This window comes from Parasteatoda tepidariorum, chromosome 7, assembly GCF_982258835.1.
Source record: "Parasteatoda tepidariorum strain Cologne lab strain chromosome 7, Ptep-v5.0, whole genome shotgun sequence".
Lineage (NCBI taxonomy): Eukaryota > Metazoa > Arthropoda > Arachnida > Araneae > Theridiidae > Parasteatoda > Parasteatoda tepidariorum.
In genome coordinates, this window is record NC_141761.1 from 72,267,494 (window position 1) to 72,291,897 (window position 24,404).

General features: G+C 29.7%; 1 protein-coding gene across 1 annotated transcript in view; it reads left to right on the forward strand.

Annotated features, from left to right (window-relative positions):
• LOC107455609 (protein sax-3) overlaps positions 1 to 24,404 on the forward strand; it is a 155,236-nt gene that overhangs the window by 81,350 nt on the left and 49,482 nt on the right. Inside the window, exons 5-16 of the mRNA XM_087168058.1 lie at positions 1,069 to 1,196; positions 2,680 to 2,804; positions 4,347 to 4,503; positions 6,047 to 6,241; positions 6,350 to 6,439; positions 8,561 to 8,722; positions 8,843 to 9,022; positions 10,907 to 11,031; positions 13,521 to 13,740; positions 19,307 to 19,422; positions 21,906 to 22,077; positions 23,838 to 24,029. Of these exons, the coding sequence (XP_087024184.1) occupies positions 1,069 to 1,196; positions 2,680 to 2,804; positions 4,347 to 4,503; positions 6,047 to 6,241; positions 6,350 to 6,439; positions 8,561 to 8,722; positions 8,843 to 9,022; positions 10,907 to 11,031; positions 13,521 to 13,740; positions 19,307 to 19,422; positions 21,906 to 22,077; positions 23,838 to 24,029 (1,862 nt within the window). The remainder of the gene's footprint in view (positions 1 to 1,068; positions 1,197 to 2,679; positions 2,805 to 4,346; positions 4,504 to 6,046; positions 6,242 to 6,349; positions 6,440 to 8,560; positions 8,723 to 8,842; positions 9,023 to 10,906; positions 11,032 to 13,520; positions 13,741 to 19,306; positions 19,423 to 21,905; positions 22,078 to 23,837; positions 24,030 to 24,404) is intronic.

Consider the following 24,404-nt stretch of genomic DNA (forward strand, 5'->3'; position numbering starts at 1 on the left):
TCTAAGTTTTACTTCTTATTAATAAAGCAAACATGTCTTGGCAGAACAATGTATTTAAGCATCTGCATAATGTATTAAGAATGAATAATTTGCTGAATTTGAAATTGAATAGCCACATTCCCAGAAACATCAAAGTATAAAAACTCAGTTAAAGAACAACAGAAGGAGATAAAAAAAATATACGGTTTGCTGCTTATTGGTTATGAAACCAGGGTTCTCAAATTTAAAAGTCCTTTACATAGTTTATCAACAGATTATGCTGTCTACTAGAAAAAGTTTATAATAATGTTTTTTGACAAATATCATTGTAATATTTGTTAATATTTGGTGTAACTAAATTACATCTTCTCCTAAAGAGATAGCAGAAAACCATTTTCGTGATTTTTATTCGATTTTTCAAAACTTCAATCAGCTTTGGCGTAGAAACCAAGTTCAGTTAAAAAAAAAAATTTAAATTAAGGACTGAAATTGCATTTAGGAAATTCCTTTTCTCCTCGTAATGATGTGACGCAGGTTCGAATCCCAGCGTTCGATGGTCGATGCCAATTCTTCTCTCGGCTCGCACCGAATCACAATGCTGGCGTAAAACATCCTCAGTGGTAGACGGATCATGGGTTAGAATCCTCTTGCCATCGGCCTAACCGTGGGAAGTTATCATGGTTTTCCTATCCATGTAACGTAAAAGCAGCTTAGTTCCATCAAAAAGTCTTCCATGGAAGCTAGTTTGCCCATGCTTGTTCTAGGAGTTAAAAGCTCGCGACCAGGTTTATTCTTTGACATTTTAATTATTTCCTTTATATGTTATCATCTTAGCATTTGATGAAACACATTGTTTCTTTATATTTACGTTTTCTTATTGATTCGCAATAATTTCTTAGTAATTTGGATTATGTATTTCTTTTTGGCATTAGTCAAATAATTAGCTTCGAGAACATTTGTATAAGTTTTATCATATTTTAAATGCTCTAACAAGTATTAATGTCAATTTTCTTCCCATTACCCTCTTTTTACAACGTAATACTTAAAAGAATGGATTTCTACCTATACCTTTAATAAATACCTTTACAGAGCTCAAATCCAGGAAGACACAAGTTTGCTTATCAAGGATGTTCTTCCATCAGATGAAGGAACTTATATATGTGAAGCAGAAAATCCTGTAGGAATAATATCAGCCTCCGTCACCTTAACCGTTCATTGTAAGTTTCAGTTATGTATGTACATGGAGGAAAAAATTATGGTAAAATTATGATTATGACATTTCTAGTAAAAAATCCATAATTTTTGTTATTAAATTCAAAATATATGGTATTTAAGCTATTCATTTTGTTAATTTTTCCGTTTATGTGATAACGGTTGTCTGGAAATTCAGATTTTAAAAATTATAGTTTATGTTACCACATATTTAGAAAATATATAAAGCTAAGAAGTAAATCTAACCGAATAAATGGGTTTTATGCCATGCTCTAAAGTATCATTATAAAATTAATTCAATTTTACCACATTCATCATATATATCTCATATTATAAAGTCATAATTTATTATTAATTTTACCACAATCATTATAAAGGGATTCGGTAAAAATTACTGAGATTTTGGTGTTCCCATAGAGCTAGAAATATGTTAAATTTTTATCATATTCTAGTAGCTTCGACCATGTTTTTTTTTTGCTCAGTGAACATTAAATACCCATTAATATTTACTTTTTTGAAAAATAGTTGATTTTTTAGATTGAATATGATTTGCATTCATAAGAACATATTATTAATGCAGAATGAATTCTTAAGAACATATTATTAGTCCAGAAGGCATTCATAAGAACATTATGTCAATACAGAATGCATTCATAAGAAAATGTTGTTAATACAAAATGCATTCTTTGGAGAATGTCATTAACACAGAATACGTTATTCCAAATTCTGTATTGATACCAAAATCATTTGTACAATTAGTAAATAATACACCGCTATTACGTAATTTGGTATACACTTATTAAATTATAAATTTTTGTATACTCCTATAAAACATACATATTATATACATATATATTATATAAATATTGTATACGATATGTTACATACAACATACCATTAATATATAATTTACTATACGTGTTTAATATATAATTAGTTGTCTAATGTAAAACTAAGAACAGCGTATTAACAATGAATTCTGCGTTTAGTAGTGGAAATAATTTCCTTAACTTTGTCAGTGATAATAGCTTCTGACCAGGGTTTTTTCATAGATATAGCATTTGCTATTGAATCCACTGTCTCATTGCTACTAATATCGACATTAAAGGAGATCCTTAGGATGTGCAACTCCGCATTAACTGAAAATCTGGAGAGTAAGTTTAGGAGGGATCTGTCAACCCTGTCCATTCCGTTACTAAACTAAAATAAATATAATTACAAAAAGGAAAATTAAAATTTCCCATTATTAAAGGAAATTACATTTACTAATTAGTTCTGCAAGTTGGAGAAAATTATATCCAATGAGAGAAGACTACTTAAAGAATTTTCTAAAGGATGATTCCATGAGTTTCTTAAGCAACTGTATAATCGTAGGAACGAGTATATGAATTCTGTGCTTCTTAAATTGCTACAAAATCATTAAACTAGCTTTTGTTTACACACAAAGTCTAATAAAGGAAACTAATATAATTATATTTTCCTTTTTAGCCCGACCCATTTTTCTCAAAACGCCTAAGGACCAGAGAGTTGGCTTGAACGGAATTGCGAAGTTCGAATGTTCTGCAACCGGCAACCCTCCTCCTTCGGTGTTTTGGTCGAAAGAAGGGAATCAGGTAAGAATCTGTTAAAGTTAAAATAAAATTTGTTAAAATAGAGATCTGTTCCCTCCGTTTTTAAGAGAAAAACTCGAATAACCATACTATTTGGGATTATTTTGTGCATTTTAAATGCCAAATGCCAAGTACCATGTTTTGTTTTCATAACCTTTAGATTACACTGGTAGAATTTTCATTCTGAAATTACAGTAAAATATTTTGCAGCACTCTGTCCATCCGATTAACCATAAAGTTTATGGTTAGAAACATTTCTAAATTTACGGTTTTGAAACCGTTTGTGGTGCGGTTAAAAAATCGTGAATACAAAACTATACGGTTTTGTATCTATTTACAATTAGCATAGTTTCTAAACCATAAAAATGAAACTGGTGTTAAACGAACTTTGGCGATCTGTGGGTGCTGCGTCATCTATCGTAAATAATAGTTTCTTCAAATAGTCCAGCATTGAAGAGTTTAGAACACTGGAAACTCTTTATGTATTCAAGGAATGAAGGAAATATTGTATTATCACCGCTGAGATTAGAACCCCTGGTCAAGAGATTGACCGATTAGCTCTCTCAGCTACAGTATGTATGTGGCTGCACGAAACAAAATAGCTTTAGGGGTTGGTGGAGCTTGTTGGCGAGGATAGAATTCTGGTTGTTTAACCGTATTAATAGAAAATAATTATGAAGCTATTCTTTTCACACTTAACAGCTTGAATATAATTTTTTATGCTTATTTGACTGTTTTGGTTGAATATGGTAGAATAATAATTAAATAAATTGCTATTTAACCATTTCTGTCTAGAAATATTTTAAACAGGTCAACTTGCAATTTATCTAACATAGCAGAGCTTTTGCAGAAATTTTCTTAACCAAATTTTTACTACTTCAACAAGCGGTGATTGTGAAGCGAATAACCTGACTGCAAGGGGACTCTAACCCAAAATCCTTATTGTTAGTTAGGGTATGAATCCTTAGTAAACGTATAGTAAAAATAATTATTACAACTGTAATGATAATTAAATAAGGTTAGTTTAAAAACAAAAGAATATTAGAGAGTTGACATAACAAAATAAACTTGTCTGCTCAGACGCCGTGAATTAATCAGCAACAACACACTACTATGATAGGTAGTTCTTTTTGAACAGTAAAGAGTAATTCAGAGCTTGACATCTAGAAAAGAGAATTAATTTCTACACAATCGAGGTATCCGAACGCAATTTTCCTATCCAGTGAGGTTTAATGACCTGCTCTTCTGCCTGGCATTTTCTTCGATAAAATAAAAAATTTGATTTTTGACTATTTTTAGTTCAGATAACGAATTTTAAAAGAAATATAAGCTTACATTATAATTGTGGCCAAATACAGCCAAGAGAAAAATCTCCAAAAAAGAACTAGTCATTAAAGGTCACTAGATTGTAAACTAGCTACCCGGATTCTCTCCCCCCCCCCCCCCAAACCCGGTCTAACCCCTATCTCCCCGACATATTTAGTGTGATTAAAGAACATATCAATATCTTTTAAAAACTAATGAGAATTATCTGTTGTTCTTTAGGTTCTCATGTTTCCCGGATCGTATGGTAGGTTTTCAGTGTCACGGGAAGGAACACTGATGATTTCAGGTGTCACAAAAGAGGATAAGGGTTACTATACATGCTCAGTTGTGTCTGTTATCCGATCCACTTTTGCCAAAGCCTACTTGGAAGTGACAGGTAAATACTGTTTTCAATGACTCGTGACACGTTTGATACAAAGTTCGTAATGTAAAAACTTTTACCAGTACGTAATAAAGAGGAATGTACTTAATAGTCATAATAGTATATGTCCTGTATATTCATGAAAGTCTATGTAACGTATAAGGAATCATTACATTATTCTGTGCTTGTAAACGTCTTTATTGAATGCACACTATAATGGTTTCAGGAAATTATGAGAACTCTTAAGGCATAACATATTTGCCATAATGCTCTGTGTTGGCCTTGTGTATATATATATATTGAAATTTAATTCGCTAATATATTATATTATATTATATTATATTATATTATATTATATTATATTATATTATATTATATTATATTATATTATATTATATTATATTATATTATATTATATTATATTATATTATATTATATTATATTATATTATATTATACACTAATTAGTTGATGCAATAAAACTAAAAGAACATACATAATTTTTTCCTTTTCGACAATTTTCATCAACTGTTATATTAGTAAATCTATTTTAAACGAGTATTTTCATTATACTTTATATCGGTAGGTTTAATTTCTACTTTTCTTCTTTTATTTACGTTATTTTTCGTTGTTTTTAGGCACAAATACATTGTAAAGAGTAAATTTTATCATATATATATATATATATATATATATATATAAACTAACTAACTCAGTGGCGCGACAGCCCATTAAGAGGGCCAAGGCCGACTGTGCCCATCTCAGTTTTCTTGACCTTGGGCTCTGGGGTGCAGGAGCATATGTTCCGGTCAGGTGGTCAGCCGAACGCGGAACCCCCAGTGTTAGTTCCCAAGCATGCTTGGTACTCATTTTATCGACCCACTGAAGGGATGAAAGGCTGAGTCGGCCTTGCCCGGCCCAAGGATCGAACCAAGGACTTGTGGCACGACAGCGCGAAGCGCTACCGCTCAGCCACCGGGCGTCATATATATATATATATATATATATATATATATATATATATATATATATATATATATATATATATATATATATATATATATATATATATATATATATATATATATATATATATATATATATATATATATATATATATATATATATACTGGTTTCTGTATTTTCTGTCCTACCTTCTTCTGAAATGAGTAATTAGATTTCTAAAACAGTTTTTGTTTTCCCTTAATTTTAATGTTAATTTGGTACCGTTAATATGTATACTTTTCTAATTCTAGCATGAATTTTTAAAACTGTATGTTACGGAACCCTTAGCATGTAGCATATATAATATATTATATCAGTTGGGAATAGCATATAAAAACTAAAAATTTGGTTTAGACATAATACAATTAAATTACAAAAAAAAATTCCTCTCTAGTATAAGTCATAATACATATGATAATATATTACGAATATATAAATGTAGCAATGAATTTAAATTTAACAGTAATGAAATCCCAGCACATGTTTATGTCTGTTGCCAAAAATAGATCTCAAATTATTTCTTCACTATTTCATTCCAACGTTTAATATTTCAGCAATGGGAGATGTACCACCACCCATAATCCTCCTCGGCCCTGCCAATCAAACTCTTCCATTGAACACCGAAGTGAAGCTGCCGTGCGAAGCATCCGGAAACCCGACTCCTTCAATTCGATGGTTATTCAATTCTGGACCTATTCCAAACAACCCCCGATTTAAAGTTCTCGAGTCTGGAACTTTAAAAATCGATGGTAAGAATACGAGATATATCCTGGTTGGATTTTATTGGTTATCGAAAACTTTTCGAAATTTGTTGGAGTGGATTGAAAGACAATGCAAATATTCCATTTTTTTTCCAGCCCTTCAGTCAACAGATTCTGGCTTATATTCATGCACTGCTTCAAGCGAGAGTGGTGAGACATCATGGAGTGCATCTTTATCAGTAGAATGTGAGTGCTTTGCTTTATTTTACGGGAAATATTTTGCTTTACATATCGAATTTACGCACAAAATTTGCTTTACATGAAAGAATTCATGGCATTTGAATATATTTTTGCGAGATGCTCATTGTGGTTTCAGCATATTGTATAGAGCATAAGAGTTGGATTTAAGCCATCAGCTATTATTAGTTAAATTGGTTAAGCCTCTGAGCATTAGTCGTGGCTTTTTTCTAAACTTTAAACTAGTGCTTTTGTGCATAAAAATAACCTTTCTCGTGTTATTCAATCAGAAAAAAGCATACAACTTGGAGTTTTTGTATAATTTTACTCAGAATTGAAATTGTTTCGAAAAAATAGTTTTCGAAAATTATCAATGAATTTAAAGATGGCGTATATTGGACAGTAAAAAAATTGTACAAACATACAGGGTGTAACGAAACTAATCGTCTCAACTATATAAGATTACAGAACTTTATCAAACAAATAACTTTCCCCCTGAAATAATGTGGGATCAGAATACATTCAGCAGGTCACAAGAAGACGCGAGCTCGGTGAAACTACCTTAGCTAGGCATCGTTTTCCTGCAGAGATGGTTTAGTGAAGGTGAACTCTTCTTTTGGACACCCAGCTCTCCCGATCGTTCTTGCCTACCCTTACAAAAATTAAAGGTGCTCTTAAGGTGTTAAGGTTAGTTTGAGGTTTGTTTGAAGTTGACTTTAAAAACAAACTTACAAAGTCAACCTCCCAAGGTGTATGAAGTTGTTTTATTTATATTTGCGATAGTTTTGAGGTTGATGGAAATCTACTTTAGAGCAACCAGCTTAGAGAGGTTGTTTCTTAGGTGCACAGGTTATTTTTTTTTACACTTCAGGCAAATAAGCATATTTGAGGAGAGAATAATTTCTTTCGATCTCAACTAAAAAAAATCACCGAGCTATATATGAGATTGATTTTATAAGGTAGAAATGAGATTGAAATTGAGGTTTATTAAAGAGGTTACTTTTGGTGCAAAACATAACCTCATTTTCTATCTCAGGGGTGCTTTGCACATCTGTCAACCTTAAAACAACCTTTTTTATTAAGGTAGAATTTTTTTTCTCTTGACATCTAAAAAGTACCGTTTAAAAATCGCCCATAGAATCATCAGAGAATACTGTAGCTCGAATAAGAGTAGCAGCTGCAAATGTACCATGAATCTTCTAACTTTAACATTATTCAGTCCGCTAATGTGAAGTTTGTGTTGTTGTTAATGGAAGCTCATTTGAGCATTTCTTGTACTATTTTTAATTATAAAAATTACTAGTTCATTATTTTTTGCCATTATTGCACTCCCCACTTTCACCGAGCAGACGTCATCTTGACGTTTATCCTTTGCTTTCCGATCTCATATTATGCAGTAAAAGTTGTTTGTTTTAGCAACTCTCAGTACAGTTGTGATCATTAGTATTTTTACAGCCTGTATAGCGTACTCTGCATCTTGGGAATCACATTACAACGTAGGCATTAACAATTTTGGCTATTTCAATAGCTTGCACCAAAGAAAAACGTCCCCGATTTGTATACATTCCTCATGTTATCTACAAACACATTAGGTAGAACTTTAAAAACTGTACAGATATCTAGATCTATGCTTTAAATAAGGTAAAAAGAAACTCAAAAGTAACCTAAATAATCTATAATAAGTTTTTACCGCGTTAAAAGCGTGTAATAAGAAGTGCATCAGAGCATGACCCAATGACCAGAGCATGACCAAGAAGAAAAAAACCAATATCTGTGATCTATGAAAAAATCTAATATGTGAGATACTCAAATGTAAATTTTATTGAGCAAAAATTAAAAGTGCATCTCCTTCGTATAAATAATCTGAATGTATTTTGCGCCACACTGAAAAAAGTATGTATAGATAAATCCTTATACTCAGACACAATATTTCGGAATGAAAATCTATTTTATAAATATGTATGAGTACATGAGCCACTAGTTTTGTCCGTAAGGCAGTTTTGGTGCAATCAATGAAGAGCTTTTATTTTTGATGCAGCTTTTTACACAAATTTATTTTGATTAAATTTTTGATACAAATTTATTTTGAAACAACTTTTGATTGTTCACTTTGAACAAATTTTTTCGCAGCACCACGGAATCCAAATGTGATATTTCATCGAGCCCCTGATCCCTCGACTTTTCCAAAACCTCCTGGTCAGCCGAATGCCCTCAATGTCACTGAAACATCGGTTACTTTGCACTGGCAAAGAAGCAATAACATGGGTGCTTCCCCACTCATTGGATATAGAGGTATGACTTTTGTTTAATTCTATTTCCAATTTTATTCCGAAATTCGTATGCTTATATGTAATTCCAAATTATTAGTTCGATATTTGGTTCGTTATTAAATAATATTTTCCTTTTTTATAGTGGAATACTATAGTAGCGATCTCCAAAGTGGTTGGGTTGTCAGTGCTCACCATGTCGCCTCAGAAACTCATGTAGTCCACAACTTGAGGCCAGATACACACTACCAGTTCCTAGTGAGAGCCGAAAATTCCCACGGTCTAAGTCTTCCCAGTCCTAGTAGCAAAGTCATCAAAACCCATGGTATGTATTCAACTTCGCTAAATTAATTAAGTACTCCACAAACACAGGAAATAGATTTTTAAATATTGTAATCATCAATAAAAAGCCGCTTAAATATTACATTAGAATGTATTAGGGGATTTCGGATATCCTTTTGGCCATCGCAACCTTAAAAAAAATCGTAACCTTTCTTCTAACCGATCTATACATTTTTCAAAATGTAAAATTATTCATTAAATGATTTTTTTTTAGTTTACTAAATAGATTTGACCATAAAGAGAATTTAATGACCTACGCTAACATTATCCCGACCTCTACTGCTGGTAAAAAAGTTGCTGCACCCTTTGGCGTTCATGTATATATATATATATATATATATATATATATATATATATATATATATATATATATATATATATATATATATATATATATATATATATATATATATATATATATATATATATATATATATATATATATATATATATATATATATATATATATATATATATATATATATATATATATATATATATATATACTAAAAAAAACTATCAAGTTTTATTTCGATTAAACAAGCTGGAAGTACATATTTTTTAAAAAATGAAGTTTAGTATTAGACCTTCTCTAGGTTACTAGATTAATGTATACCCTGAATTTTTTTCTAAAATTAACTTTTTCTTTTTTGCCTTTACTATAAGTCTCTAACAGAGCTAAGATGTTGAGATAAAAAAAATTTTCGCAATTCAAACTTTTTAAGAAGTTATAGTGGCCGAAGCAGATGTCGCAGATAGCATAAATTGAGGGAGAAAAGTTATTTACTAATTTAAAAAGCATAGGTTTAATATAAAAATGATCTTGTGCGTTTTAATTGATTTTTTTAGTGCATACTACTGTCGTTGTGTCACAATCTTTAAAGCACTGAACCATCATTGTGAAGGATCGGGGTTCTATCCTTGGTGAGAGCTTTTAATCCACTTAGCTTTTGATGGATGAGTACCCACTTCCAACTTCTTAACTGGGAAGTATAAACGCAAAGCTGATCACACCATGCAGTTGGTCATAAAATTATAGGCTCTAATCTCCAGGAATTTCCTGGCCCACAACAGGCTGTTGCGAGAGCGATTTGATGTTATCTCAACTAGAAATTCATGTCCTGCACTGCTAGATTAATTGAAATACTATTTTTATGACTATAGCTGTCACAGCCTAATGTTAAAAGCGTATAAATGTATTTACCACTCTATAGTAATGCTTTTTATATATGTTATAGTGATGCTATATTCTATAGTAATGCTTTTTATGTATTGGAAGTATTTTATGTATTGATGCTTTATATGTATTTTTCAAAAAAAGATTTTAAAAAAAGATTAACCAATAAACATTCTTTTAGTTCACAACAGACTATTCTAAAGTAAATCTAACTTTCTTCTTAACTTACTTGCATAAGAAATCTGATAAGTTATCTTTTCCAGAAATGCATTATTTATTTCGATTTAATTCGTCCCTTAAGAAAAAAAAATCGGTCGTATTTTAATCACCTTTCGACTTTTTCAATTTAGTTTTCATTCACATAGAAAATCCTTCCTATCGAATTTCGAATTCGTTGAAAAATGGAAAATATCTTACAATAATAGAGACGTAGGGATATTTCCCTTTTTCCAATGTTGCAACCCTATATCCAGATCAGCTCAATCACTGATGGGAGGGTAAAAAATGCCTTGACTAGCGGGAAATCAATACTAAACCTCCACAATTTTTCCTTTTTGTAACACACAGTCTCATTGATCTGAAGCTTTCTTATATTTCCTTCCAGTATTGATAATCGATTTTAAGAAGCTTTTTTCCCCTCGCTTTTCTGTTTTCCCCCATTTTCCTGTACTTTTTTTTTTCCCTTTTCAGGTCTCCCCCCTCACATGCTTCCTGACTATGATTTGGAAGAGGCACGGATTCAACTGAGCAGCATAGCTGTGGAACTTCAGGATATTCGAGCCATTAGTTCAACGGCTGTGAAATTGTTCTGGAAGGTAGGTGGCGCCACCACAATTTTCAAGTCCGATAGGAATTTCAAGCGTTAAAGGATTATCAGACATGAATTTCTCAAATTGAGAAATCAACGATTTGGAATTCACTGAATTCGAAGAAATAGTTTGAGGAAAGAAAAATATCGCTTTAAAAACTTTTAATCGCTCATTAACTTTGATTTTATAAACAAATTATCTTTCGCTTAAATGTGAAAGTCAATAAATTAAGATTTGAATACACGTGAAAGTTTTTGCTCTAATAATTTATAGAACAATATTTTTGAAAATTAATTTCCCAACTGACTAGTACAAAAAGTAAGATAGCCTTATATCAGTCTTTTCCTTATTTATAATTTTTTTTAAATAAATTATTTTTCATTCATAATGTACATTAGATAATCTTTCAATTATTTTCAATGTTCATGAAAAGAAAATGAACAAATGCCCCGAAATATATTGTGGTTATGAATTCAAAATGTTGAATGGAAAAAGTACCACTTTTTTAACCTAATTAATCTTTATAATGATAATATGTATGAAAAGAATGAGATATAAAGGAATTCCGAAAAACGGCCAACGTGTTTTTTTACATTATTATTTCATTATTTATTATTTTATTGTTATTATTATTATTTAAAGATATACTATCAAATTACAATTGCTACTGTGGGCAAATAATATGCTAGAGACACTTGAGTTTATATTCATTTTGCACCAGATTCTTTTTCTTTTTGTGTTTTCCTGAGACAGAAGATTATCTAGTTTACATCTTGACAGAACTCAATGAATAAATTGAGGCATGAACCCTTAAGAAAAAGTGAAAAATGCTAACTGGCAGTAAAAAGTTAGACACGAGAGCTGAATAGAAAAAGTAAGACATAAGGAGCTTGGAAAAGTAAGACAGATTTCGAAAGAAAAAGTAAGACACGGGATATAGTAATGAAAAATTAAGTTACTGGAACTCACAGGAATTAGGAAACAAGAAGTACGAAAGCAAAGGCATGAAAACTGCCTAAAGCCTTCTATTTCATGAAATAATTTTAACGACAAATTCTTTTTCTGATTTCTGAAGAATTAAAATGTTTTTTTTTTTTCGAACTTAAATTCTTAATACCCTTCCTTGAACAATTTTATAATGCGTTGCTTGAAGCTCTAATAAGAATGAGTTTACCTTGTTTGAAAATAAATTGCTTAAATTATCAATTCCTAAGGAAGTAGACATGCAAGATGTGTGTATAGATTAGAATATCTGCTCTTAAAATAAGAAGTAATTTGATAATTTAATGAATCCAGGCGAAACGGATATTTATAAATTATGTATTATTTTTTCATTATGTGGTGATTCTGAGGAATCAGAAATATTCAGAGACGAAGGTATCTGGAGATATTTCAGAAAAAGAAAGACTTCAGCAAAATATAAAATTAATTGAAAAAACGAAGATATTGACATTGCTGGAAATAAATTTATTTTAAAGTAAATACTTGTTAGACAACTTTTGAAATGTCAGTAAAGTTATATTATTTTATTGTTAATAAAATATTCAATATTCGATTTTCGATATGCCGAATCTTCGATATCGGGGATTTTTAGGGTCTCCTTTCGTATTCGTAATACCGAGGTTTAACAGTATTTTATAATTTCTGGAGTAATTAGGAGATATTAATTAGCCTAACTGAAAGTGATGCCATATAACACGTTTTTAACAAGATAAAAATTTCAAATTCGGACCATGGGTCAGATTAAGGGATAAACTAAAAAAGTTTCATTTTAATATTTTGTATCGTTTATCAGGGAGCTTTTATAAAACCAGGTCCCTAAACATTTTCTATACAAAGTATATTTAAAGGCTAATACTTTTGGCGAATGTTTAGATATACATTTTAAACTGTAAATATATGTATGCTTATTTTAAAAAAATTATTTTAGTCACAATGTATTGCATCTTGTTGCTGTTTCTAATGACACATGGACAAGTCAAGCTCGCCAGCCATTGGCCTTTTGCGAACAAAGTCAGGAAGATGCACCTTTCGTGTGACAAGAGAGCACCGCTAAGGAGGAAAATACGTCGTAGCTCAGAGTTCCACGGATAGATGGCAGCACCACTCATTCTTGAGGCTACTTTTTCAATTTAGACGTTAATCGAAAGGGGAAATGAATTTTCTCCAGATCCTTGTACCTATGGTACTGCTCAGCGACAGACCACAGGATTTTCGATTCCACAGAATTTACGAACGATTATCGAACCATGGCTCCTCTGGAGCGGAATCTGACTCTGTAACGGCCCTATTGTATCTTATTGTGACATGAACAGCTTTTATTTTGTAATCTCAAAATAGCTGTTAAAAAAGCCACACTATTTCATTTTAAATATAATCCAAAACACAGAAAGGCCCAAGTTTCATAAAAATATGTATAGTAATAATAATTTGAAGGTAGGTTGTTAAAAAAAAACTGTTTGTTTTATATAGTTGTCTGTCACAATTGTTTTCAGGGAGCCGAGGAGCACGTGGAGGGATTTTATATTCGTTTTCGTGACCTCAGCTCAGGATCACAGAAGTACAACATGGTGACTGTTCTAAACGGCGGAGCTTCTTCCTACGTCCTAACTGATCTCAGAAAATACACCAAGTACGAGTTTTTCCTGGTTCCTTTTTACAAGAGTGTTGAAGGCCCACCGAGCAATTCTCAAACGGCACAGACTTTGGAAGATGGTAAAGCTATATCAATGAGTTTTCTTACAGTATACAAAATGAAAAATGATTTCCTCCTTGAAAAATAAGTTGACGTTGAGCCTTTATATCGGAATTTTGGATCTTAAAAAATTGTTATAGTGAACCACTAGATAGTATAAATTGCGGTAATCTTAAAAGGATCTTATATTGAACCATTTTCATTTAAGTTAAAATGTATTATCGTGTTATCCGATTCGTTGTACGATAATAAGGCTAGATTTGTTACCGTATTAAGGTGCTGAAAATTTACCTGATATTGTGGTTCAGAGTTTCAATATATCAAACAATATAGAATAGTTAACTTAATAAAATTATCAGTTATATTTTAAATTAAAATATATAATGGTTGAAAAGATTACAAGTGCTTGAACATGGGGAGGTGTGACCTACTCACTTCAACTAATAAATTTCAAGTCACCTTCTTATTTTTATTTTATTTTTTAAAAGAGTCTTTGAAGGACCATCTAGCTATTCCAAAAACTGCATAAACTTTGGAAGAGGTTTTTAAACACTATCTCTGACTCTTCGGACATTTATTACATACTAATTAAAAATCAATTCCATTCTTTGAAAAATAAGTTAACTTTTGAACTATTGTATCTGCACTTTTAAACCTTAAAGAAGTGTTATATTAAAACACTATATCGTATAAATTTTTAGTAACCTTAAAACGGTCTTATATTGACCTAGTTAAAAGTTATACTTGTTACGGTATTAGGGTACGGCAAATTTGCCTGATATTATGGTTCAAAGTGTTCCAAAATTTCAAAAAATGTAGAATAGTTAACTTTGTAAACTGTGCAGTCGTATTTCAAAATTAAGAGATATAACGGTTAGAAAGATTTTATCCATCAGAACATGGGGGAAAGTGGCCCATTCTTTCTAATTTATCCAATTTAAATAATTTTTTTAAGAGAGTATTGAAGAAACCCTATTTGTTCTCAAACGTTTCAAACTTCGCAGAGATTTAAACGCTATCTTTGACTTTCTTTAAATTAATAATATACCAATTGAAAAGCAATTACATTCTCTACGAAATAGGTTCAACATTGAAGCATAATATCGGCACTTTAGACATTTTTAAGTTGTTGGATTGAACCGTTATATCATGAACCCGTAGCCTTAAGAACGGTGTTATATTGAACCCTATTTCTGGCTAAGTTGAAGCAGGGTTTCGTGTATTATGATTTGAAATAGATTAAGATACACGGTAAAGAAATTAATTTGGACTCCGTATTAGGGCTCCTGTTAATTTTTCTGATGATTGTGTGCAATGCGCGTCGAAATTTCAAAGAATGTTGTTGTTGTTGTTGTTTATTTACGTCACACTAGAGTTGCCCAATGGGCTATTGGCGACGGTCTGGGAAACATCCCTGAGGATGATCAGAAGACATGCCATCACAATTTTGATCCTCTGCAGAGGGGATGGCACCCCCGCTTTGGCAAAGAATGTTGAATAGTTAACTTTATAAAATTGACATCGATGTTTTAAGTTAAAATATATTATAAAGAAACTTGAGTTGTTTGAGTTCGGTGGAGATGTGAGCCATTTAGTTTAATTTATTATTTAAATTAATTTGATACGTTATCTATACCAGATATAATGATTGGATATATTCATGCTTTAAAGTACAATCTTTATGGACTAAGTTACTTCTCCCAAATAAATTTACCTCACTCTTGTTCTTAATTTTTTTTCTGTTATTATTTTATTTTAATTTTATTTTATAACCGTCGTTGAATAGCCGATCCAATTTTTTTGGATTACGACTAATAATGGTCAACTCCATAACCTTGCAATTTTGAACCTAATCCAAAAGGAACTCCTGGATCGTGTATTGGGAGAAATTTGCCTTCGTGGAGGACTTTTAGATGGAGCTAACCCTCATTTGCTTTACATGGAGAGGAGGACTGCGAGAACCTCCCACGGTTACCCTTACGACAAGGGGACTCTAACCTATGATCTGTCTACCACTGAGGATATTTCTCGTTATTTCTCGTCAGCACTATGGTTGGTGTAAGCTGGATGCGGAATTCATATCGACTGGGATTCGAACCCGGTTCACCTCATTGGAGATCGAACGCTCCATCCCCTGAGCCATCGCGGCTCTAATGTGATGGGTTTTATATCCGTAGTTCAACAGCCGACCCAATTTTAGGTTTACGACTACTAATGTCCAATTCCGTAGCCTTGTAATTTTTGAACTTTTCCAGAAGACAAGGAAACTCCTGGATCAGTACCGCCAGAGGTATTGATTTGTTATGGGAACATGGAGGACTTTGCGACTCGACAGATTTAACGTGCATCAGTCACCATTTTCTACACGGGTAGTCTTCGATTGACAGGGATCAAACCCACGAACTCTTGGACATGGGCCCAGCGCCCTACCAACCATGCTATCCCGGCCTCTTTCTGAATTTCTGACATTGGAAAATATGAGCAAAATAGTTTTATAAAAGGAGGATTTACAAATTTGGATCCACCATATTGTTATTTTTACTTTTTCGCGTGCTGCAATATTTCTAAAGCTGTTTAAATAATTCTAAGAGTTTTTGCACACAATTTAGAACTCGATTATCTCGGGTACATACTTAATGGTATTCTGATTCATTAAATACTGGTAGAAAGAAAATGTTTACAAAAACATTTTAAAATTACCTAAAAGTGGGCCTTTTTTTGCCTCTATTAAGAATTTGGGGAAAATTTTTGCTCAGATTAGTGTTCCGCCCTAGTGATTGCGATGTTTAAAAGCTACTAATGATGTAAAAAAAAATTACCATTCAATCATTTTCAGTATATATAGATTACAGAACATAGGTTAAAAAAGTCTTGATGAATTATTGTGTAAATAAATTTATAAGCAATTCTTTAAGCTATTTAAAATTAGAACATCTATTTTTTTTCAACGATATAAGTTCATATTTTGGCAAATATGAAAAAAATAAAACTGAAAGCCGATAATTTTACTTGATTTAAAAAACAATGCATCAGCAATTTAAGGAATTAAAGCGTAAATATTACTGTTACTAAAAAGAAAACAAATTATCTACCACCATATTTCGAAAGCTGAAGGGTGTTCAATCCCTCCCCCCCCCCTTTTTTAGCAAACAGCAAGAATACAAAAATTTTCTTTAAAAAAAGCAACGTGAAAAAAACCATTGTTTCAAAAAAGTTCTTCGTGAAAAAAAAAACAATAAAAAGAGTCCCTTTACGAACATTAATTGATATAGTCTCTTGTGTATATAGAATTTCGAAGATACTGCTTGTCATGCCTATAACAAACAGAGAATCCCGAAAATCTTTTTTAAAGCATAAATTATTCAAAAGAAATTTTAATCGATCTAATACTTTGGCATTATTATCTAGAGAGTAGGAAGTAAAAAAAAATTATTTCTTTAAATGATGTAATAAAAAATGTTGACAAAATTAAGTGGCAAAAAATATATCTTAAAAGGAATAATTTTTCTGTGTAAACTATTTTATTTACAATTGCACTTATTTTAAAAACTTATGTACACATATTTAAAACTCCAACTCCATTAATTACCTTCATAATTATTTTAATTTCTATGTTTGTGTAATGCATGTAAGAATCGCCAAGTTTGTAACTGATTTTAAACTTAATTTATAAAATATTGTTCGAATTAATGAAAGTTTTGTCACCAATTTAACATTTGCGAATTATTGTCTTTATTTATGTTATAAATGTTTCTTTAATTTTGAAGAGACATTGAAATTTTTATGGTCTGTAGGCCCCAATTTATCCATCAGCACGAAATATCTTCCTGTTTTGATCCTTATATTAATTCATTCAAAATAAATCCTTATTTTTATAAAAAAGTATCTCGTATCTCAACTTCTAATATCTCATAAGTGAGTTATGTATTAATTAGAACTATAAAAAATTTTTTATAAACTACTTTTAGAGAATGCTTTATCTTCTACTTCTTTGTCAATAAAGTTGTATTTGCTTTACTAAATTTAAGGTAATTTTAAAGTATAAATTATATTCATCAATTAATTATTTGCTATTTTTCTTAAAAATAAGTTTTGAAGGAATCAACTGTAACTTTAAAGGATTAACTAAAACTTAAATAAAGGCATAATTTTTTTTAAAGGTAATACGGAATTAATTTAAATTACAATTAAAAGATGGAAAATTAATAAATACAGAAATAAATAAAACAAAAAATTCGAAAAAAAAGTAAAACAATTACTAAAAAATAAATTATTATAACAATTATTAAACCACGGTAAACAAATTTATAATAATACACTTTAAAGAATTTATTAAAATTTAAAGAACTAAATTATGATTTTTTTAAAAGTAATAAAAATTTAGTTTAAATTACAATTTAAAAATAAAAAATTCGTACTAAAAAACTTAAATAAAATAAAAATTCGAAGAAAAAAAGTTAAAATAATCACTTAAAAATAAATTATGATGGCGATTAAAAAACCAAGGTACACAAATAAATAATAATGAACTTTAAAAGATTAACCAAAATTTTAAGAAAAAAGTTTATGATTTTTTTAAAGGTAATAAAAAATTAATTCAAATTATAACTTAAAGACGAAATATTCGTAAAAAATAAAAAAAATAAACAAAACAAAATAAAAGTTCGAAAAAGTTAAAACAATCGCCTAAAAATAAATTATTATGGCAATTATGAAACCAAGGTAAATAAATATATTATAATAAACTCTAAAGAATTGACTAAAATGTTACAAAATTTATATTTTTTAAAAGGTAATAAAAATTAATTTAAATTATAATTTGAGGAAATATTCTACTAAAAAAATTAAAAAAATAAAAGTTCGAAAAAAGGGAAAACAATTACTTAAAAATAAATTATTATGTCAATTATTAAAGCAAGGTATATAAGTAAATAATAATAAACTTTAAAAGATTAACTAGAATTTTAAAAAAAATTATGATTTTTTAGAAGGTAATCGAAAATTAATTTAAATTATAAAAGAGGAAATATTCGCAAATACTAAAAAAATTAAAACAAAATAAAAATTTGAAAAAAGTTAAAACAATTACTTAAAAATAAATTACTATGGAAATTATGAAAAAGGTAAATAAATAAATAATCCTTATTTGCGAGTCGCGAATCGAGGCATCCAGTGCACACATCAAAATTTCCAATTCTTCTATGGAATTAATAAATAATATTTTTTCCTAAAATTTATTACTTTCTCCCACAAAATACAAACGAGATAAAATGTTTGTAGAAAATGTGGCTCGCTTTTGGAAAAGGTCAGGACAGAAAACAATTAAAGAAGATTATTTTTATCCTTATTATGAAACTAAAGTAAATAAATAATCCTCGTTATTTCCGAGTAGCAGCCCGAGGTAACGGGAGCACACGTCAAAATTTTAAATTCATCTATGGAATTAATAAAAACAAATTTCTCCTTAAGCTTATCACTTTCTCCCACAAAATACCAAAAGGATAAAATGTTTGTAGAAAATGTGGCTTTCTATGGAAAGGTCAGAACAGAAAACATTTAAAAAAAGTTTATTTTAATGTTTTTCAGTACCATCTGCTCCCCCAGACAATCTCCACGTTGAAATTTTAGGAATAACTAGTGCTGCCATCTCATGGTCTTCACCGCCACCACAACACATCAATGGCGGTTTGAAAGGATATCTGGTAAGATATCTTCTGCCACTATTTTACTGTACATGTTATGTTGAGTATTTTATTATGTGCTAAAATATTTTTAAAAAATCTAAGAATACTAAGAGAATTATCAATTTGGGATTACGAAAGAAACTTTTAAATTCAATATTTCAATCATTTATATTAAATTTTATTGATTAATTTAATTCGAATTTTTTTAAAACAATAATCTTACGGTTTGTTCACAGAATAAAGGAGGCGGTTTATTTGATAGGAAAAACGAGAGAGAGAAATCTAAAAGCATGAGGTCTGTCAATATGGTGAATGAGGTAGAACATCCCACTAAGATATAAAAACTGTTGTCGAAGTGTTAAGGCCATATATTGTCCTAACGAAACATTACGTCTTTCATTCACCTTATTTTAATTAGCTAATTTAAACTCTTCACTCTTATAAGATAATTTTTAATACCATCATAATTCAAAAAAAAAATTTATTTATTTATTTATTTTATTTTATTTATTTTTTTTTTTTTTGAACGTTGAATTTAGATTTTTATTGAACGTGCTTTACTAATTTGTGCATTTATAAAAATTATTCTTAATGTCTTGTGGAAATATCTTATTCATTATTTAATTTTATTGAAGCTAAATATTCCCTACATAATTATTACGCGTATACGTTTTTACTGTTATTTAAAAATTATTAAATAAAATGGATAAAGATTACAAATTTTCACAAAATTCAAATTTCATTTTTAAATATATATTCGAAACTAAATATTAATAAGAAGTATTTAAACTCAGTATCTCCTCCAACTCCTAGTTCAAAGCAGATTTTTGTAATAATTTAATTCATTAAAAGTGGTTGATATCAATTTCTTGAACAAGCAGAAATCAAGTGGTTGATCATTTGATATCAAATTCTCTAAAATGTTACAAGTCGATGATAAAAATAATTAGTAATCAATCAAACTATTACTTATACGATTACAAGCACACATAATTTTGATTACAAGTAGCTATGGTTTCAAAACATTATTATTTATTATATCAAGTAATCAACATTCTACTTAAGTAATCAAGCAATAGGGATTACAAATAATAATGCATTCATGGGTAATTGTTTTTTGTCATTTCATGTTAAATTCTATATTTAATGAACTTCATTTCCTTCAACAAAAAAATACACAGAGAAATAAATATTCTCTAGTAAAAATTTTAGTATTTAATATTGCTATGATAAAGCAGTAGCGTAGTTGCTACAGTGACCTATGATGACCTTTACAACCATGGCTTTGAAATTATTATTTGATAATTTGTAATTACAGATTAATATTATCTACCAATACATGCAATAATATTTACAAATTATTCAACAAAATGGATAAAAATTTCCAATTTTCGCAAAATTTAATTTTTATTTTAAATATATATTCGAGCCTGAATATTATTTGGAAGTATTTAAACTCATACTTTCCTCTTGCTCCTAGTTGAAAGTAGAGTTTAGGAATAAAGTAATTGATTGCAAGTGGTTGATATCAATTACTTGAAAAGCAGTAATCAGTGATCACTTGTTATCAAAGATTGTTACTAGTTACTTTAAATTGCTACTTGAAGGTGATAAAATTAACTCATAATCAATCAAACTATTATTTATACGATTACAAGCACAGCAAATTTTGATTACGAGTAACTATGATTAAAAGACATTACTTATAATATCAAGTGATCAGCATTCTACTTAAAAAATCAGAATTACATTAATGTATTAATTAGCTAGTATTTCATGTTTAAGTTCTATATTAAAAATTATTATTTCCTTCAACAAACGTAAAAACACATAACGAAATAAATATTTTCTGGAAAAAAAACTTAGTATTTTAAATCGCTATGACAAGGAAGTAGTTTAGTTGCTACCGTGGGCTATGATAACCTTTAAAAACGTGGCCTTGAAATCATATTTTAATAAGTTGTTTATTGCTAATACAGGCTAATAAAAATAATAACAATAGTCATCGCTAATTATCTGTTTTTGTCATATATTATGATTAATTATTCAGTAGTAATTGTAAAACATGATTACCAAAAACGGCGATTTTTAGATTTTTCGTAACGCAGACAGTTTATTACCATGTAGATAATGTTTGTCATGAATTACAAATAATTACTTTTTGTAATTGACGCCCGATTTGCGAAAATCTCTTTTAACCTCAAAACCCCACGAATTTTCGTTAAATATTTCTAAACTTTAAATACTTATTACTAAAGATTACTAGACTCTCTGTTATACTATTAATTCATTACGCTGCAGTTAATATTTTTAATCAATTACAAATTGCAATTTCAAGAACTCTCTTTTCCTCGAAACTCCACGAATTTTTGCTAAATATTACTAAACTCTCAATGCATCTAACTATTATGTATTACTAGATTATCTGTAATAATACTAATATCTCTGCTAATATCTATAAACCTTCAATTTGGTAATTAATTAATTACCTAACATTTTAGTTGCAGATTTATGACAACACATCCAGTCTACACTCCAATATTACAACAAACAGCACAACTACTTCTGTGACATTAAGGAATCTCACAGCTGGTGTACTCTACAAAGCTAAAGCGGAGGCCTTTACGCATGTTGGAAAAGGTCCGTCAACGTCACTTCTTAATATTCTTATAGGTAAGGTGATATTTTTCTTAAATATTATGAATTTGAATTTTTGTATTTAATTAAAAATAGAAGAAAAAAATTCTCCGAAAAAAATAACTACACTAATCTTCTGGGACAGTAACTTTTTATAGTCTTACCCTTTTCATACCTAATGTATAACTATTAATTATAAAATTTAGTTTTAAAAATTCAGTTTGAGGAAGAATTTTCTTCTTTTTAACATGGTAACACTTATTTTCTGCTCACTGCTTTTTTTCTTGTGGTTTGCGTACTCATTTGCTTATACAAACGAAAGCTTTCAGAAAAGCCTTTTGTTTAAAAGTAGGTAGGTGACATTAACTGATTTTTTTTTTTTTTAATTTTGTAGTTAAGTAGTTTTTATTTATATTTTAAGAAACAAATTACTTTACTATTTTTAACCTTTTGATGTAGAATTTTTACTAAACCTATTTTTTATACTTTTTTTATTATTTTGTATTAATTTAGGTCAAAATAAGTTAAAAGTATCATATTTAGCATTATAACAATTTATGGTTATAAAATTCAGTCATTTCTACATTAAAGGTAAAATCTTCCTAACATGGTTCACTTCCAAACAATAATTTTTCAAACTATCAATTACTTGCTGATATTTAGATCTAAGAGAAACGGTAATTGTTTATTAAAATTTCTTTTATTTACAAAATCAATTGCTGATAAATTTGTGAATGTGAATGGAAAAAAATCTTTTTTTTTTCCCCAACTACTTTTTTTTTATTTTATATTTTAGAACAAATATATTTCCGATAATCAAACAGATTGTTTTAGAAACAATTCAACTATTTTTAAATAATTAAAAAATACCAAAATGACCATTGTTTGTAACTAGAGCACCAGAGAAAAAATATACAAAATGGTTACCCATTTATGTTAAAGGATTACGAAGAAAATTGGAAAAAAAAATTTAAATAAGAAAAATAAATAAATAACCAAGTAAATAAATAATAATTTTTTTAAGTAAAATTGGAATTAATATTCATATAAGTTTTTTTATTTTAACTATAATTTTAAACAAAAATTCTATTCAAAAAGCAAAAAAACTTCTCGAATTAATTATAGAACTTATAGCAAAATAAGAGATTCACCTTGGTGTAGAACTTTTGCGACGGATATTTGCGTTTACTTAACCAACTCACGTTATATTATCATATAGGTACTTACGTTGCGTGATCATAATGTTTGCGTTACATTATTACATCGATATTTGCGTTACATTATATAAATATTTGTTTTAGATTATCATATGAATATTTGAGCTAGTCCTGTCGGTTGGTCGGGGTGCCTGATGTCGGGGTGGCCCTTTACCAATACTAGAAGGTATATCTAAAAGGTATTGCCTCATCATGGAATGGAGGATCCTTGAGGTGTTCCCTTGTGGTCCTTGAATCCTAAAAATAAAAGTAGAGAGAATATTTGAGCTAGATTATCATATGGATATTTGAGTTACATTATCTTATAGATGTATGTGCTGCAACATCATATGCATCATTGCGTTGCACTGCAAGGCATTAATCTCTCAGTGAGAATATTTCATGCAAGGCATGGGATCGCATGGGAATTCCCTGGCATTTTTAATATTTCACATATTAACTAAAAGACTAATAGCTGCATCAATAAAATTATTTAGAAATATTTTGCAAGTCCTTGTCTAAATCTTGAAAGAGCTGAAGTCTAAATTATAGCTAATGTGTGTATTTTCATAGTGAAATGACTTGCAGTAAATTTTTCAGATCCTCATATGATTGGAGCCATGGACAGTGGTTTGTCGAGGAGATCATCTTCCATTCATACTATAGTACAACAACCATGGTTCATTGCTGTTCTAGGTAGCTTCATTTTCATTCTATTATCTGTCTTCCTCGTTGCCGTTTTCTTCAGGAGGAGACTTGCTTGGAAAAAGGCACTGGGTGTGCAAATCAATGGTAAGAAATCTCCTCCTTCCAATCAGAAGCAAACTGTATATATATGCATATATATAGGCTATAATAATTTTTTATTATACACTACGCAAAATAGAAATCAAATCTTAAATTAATAAAATCCTAAATTAAATAACGAAAGCAGACGCTAAAAGGTACTTTCTCTGAAGAAAACAGACATACTTTAATACGGATTTGGCTCTTTAACCCTCAAAATGAAGGGGATTATCCATCATCAGAAAATATGGTCGTAATAGTGAGGGAAAGGGTCAAAAGTTAATTTTTCACGTCGATATTTTCGATAAATTTACACGTAATTAGATTTTCCTTTCTACTTTGAGAGGTCAAAAGTTTGGGTTACATAATACTTAATAATTT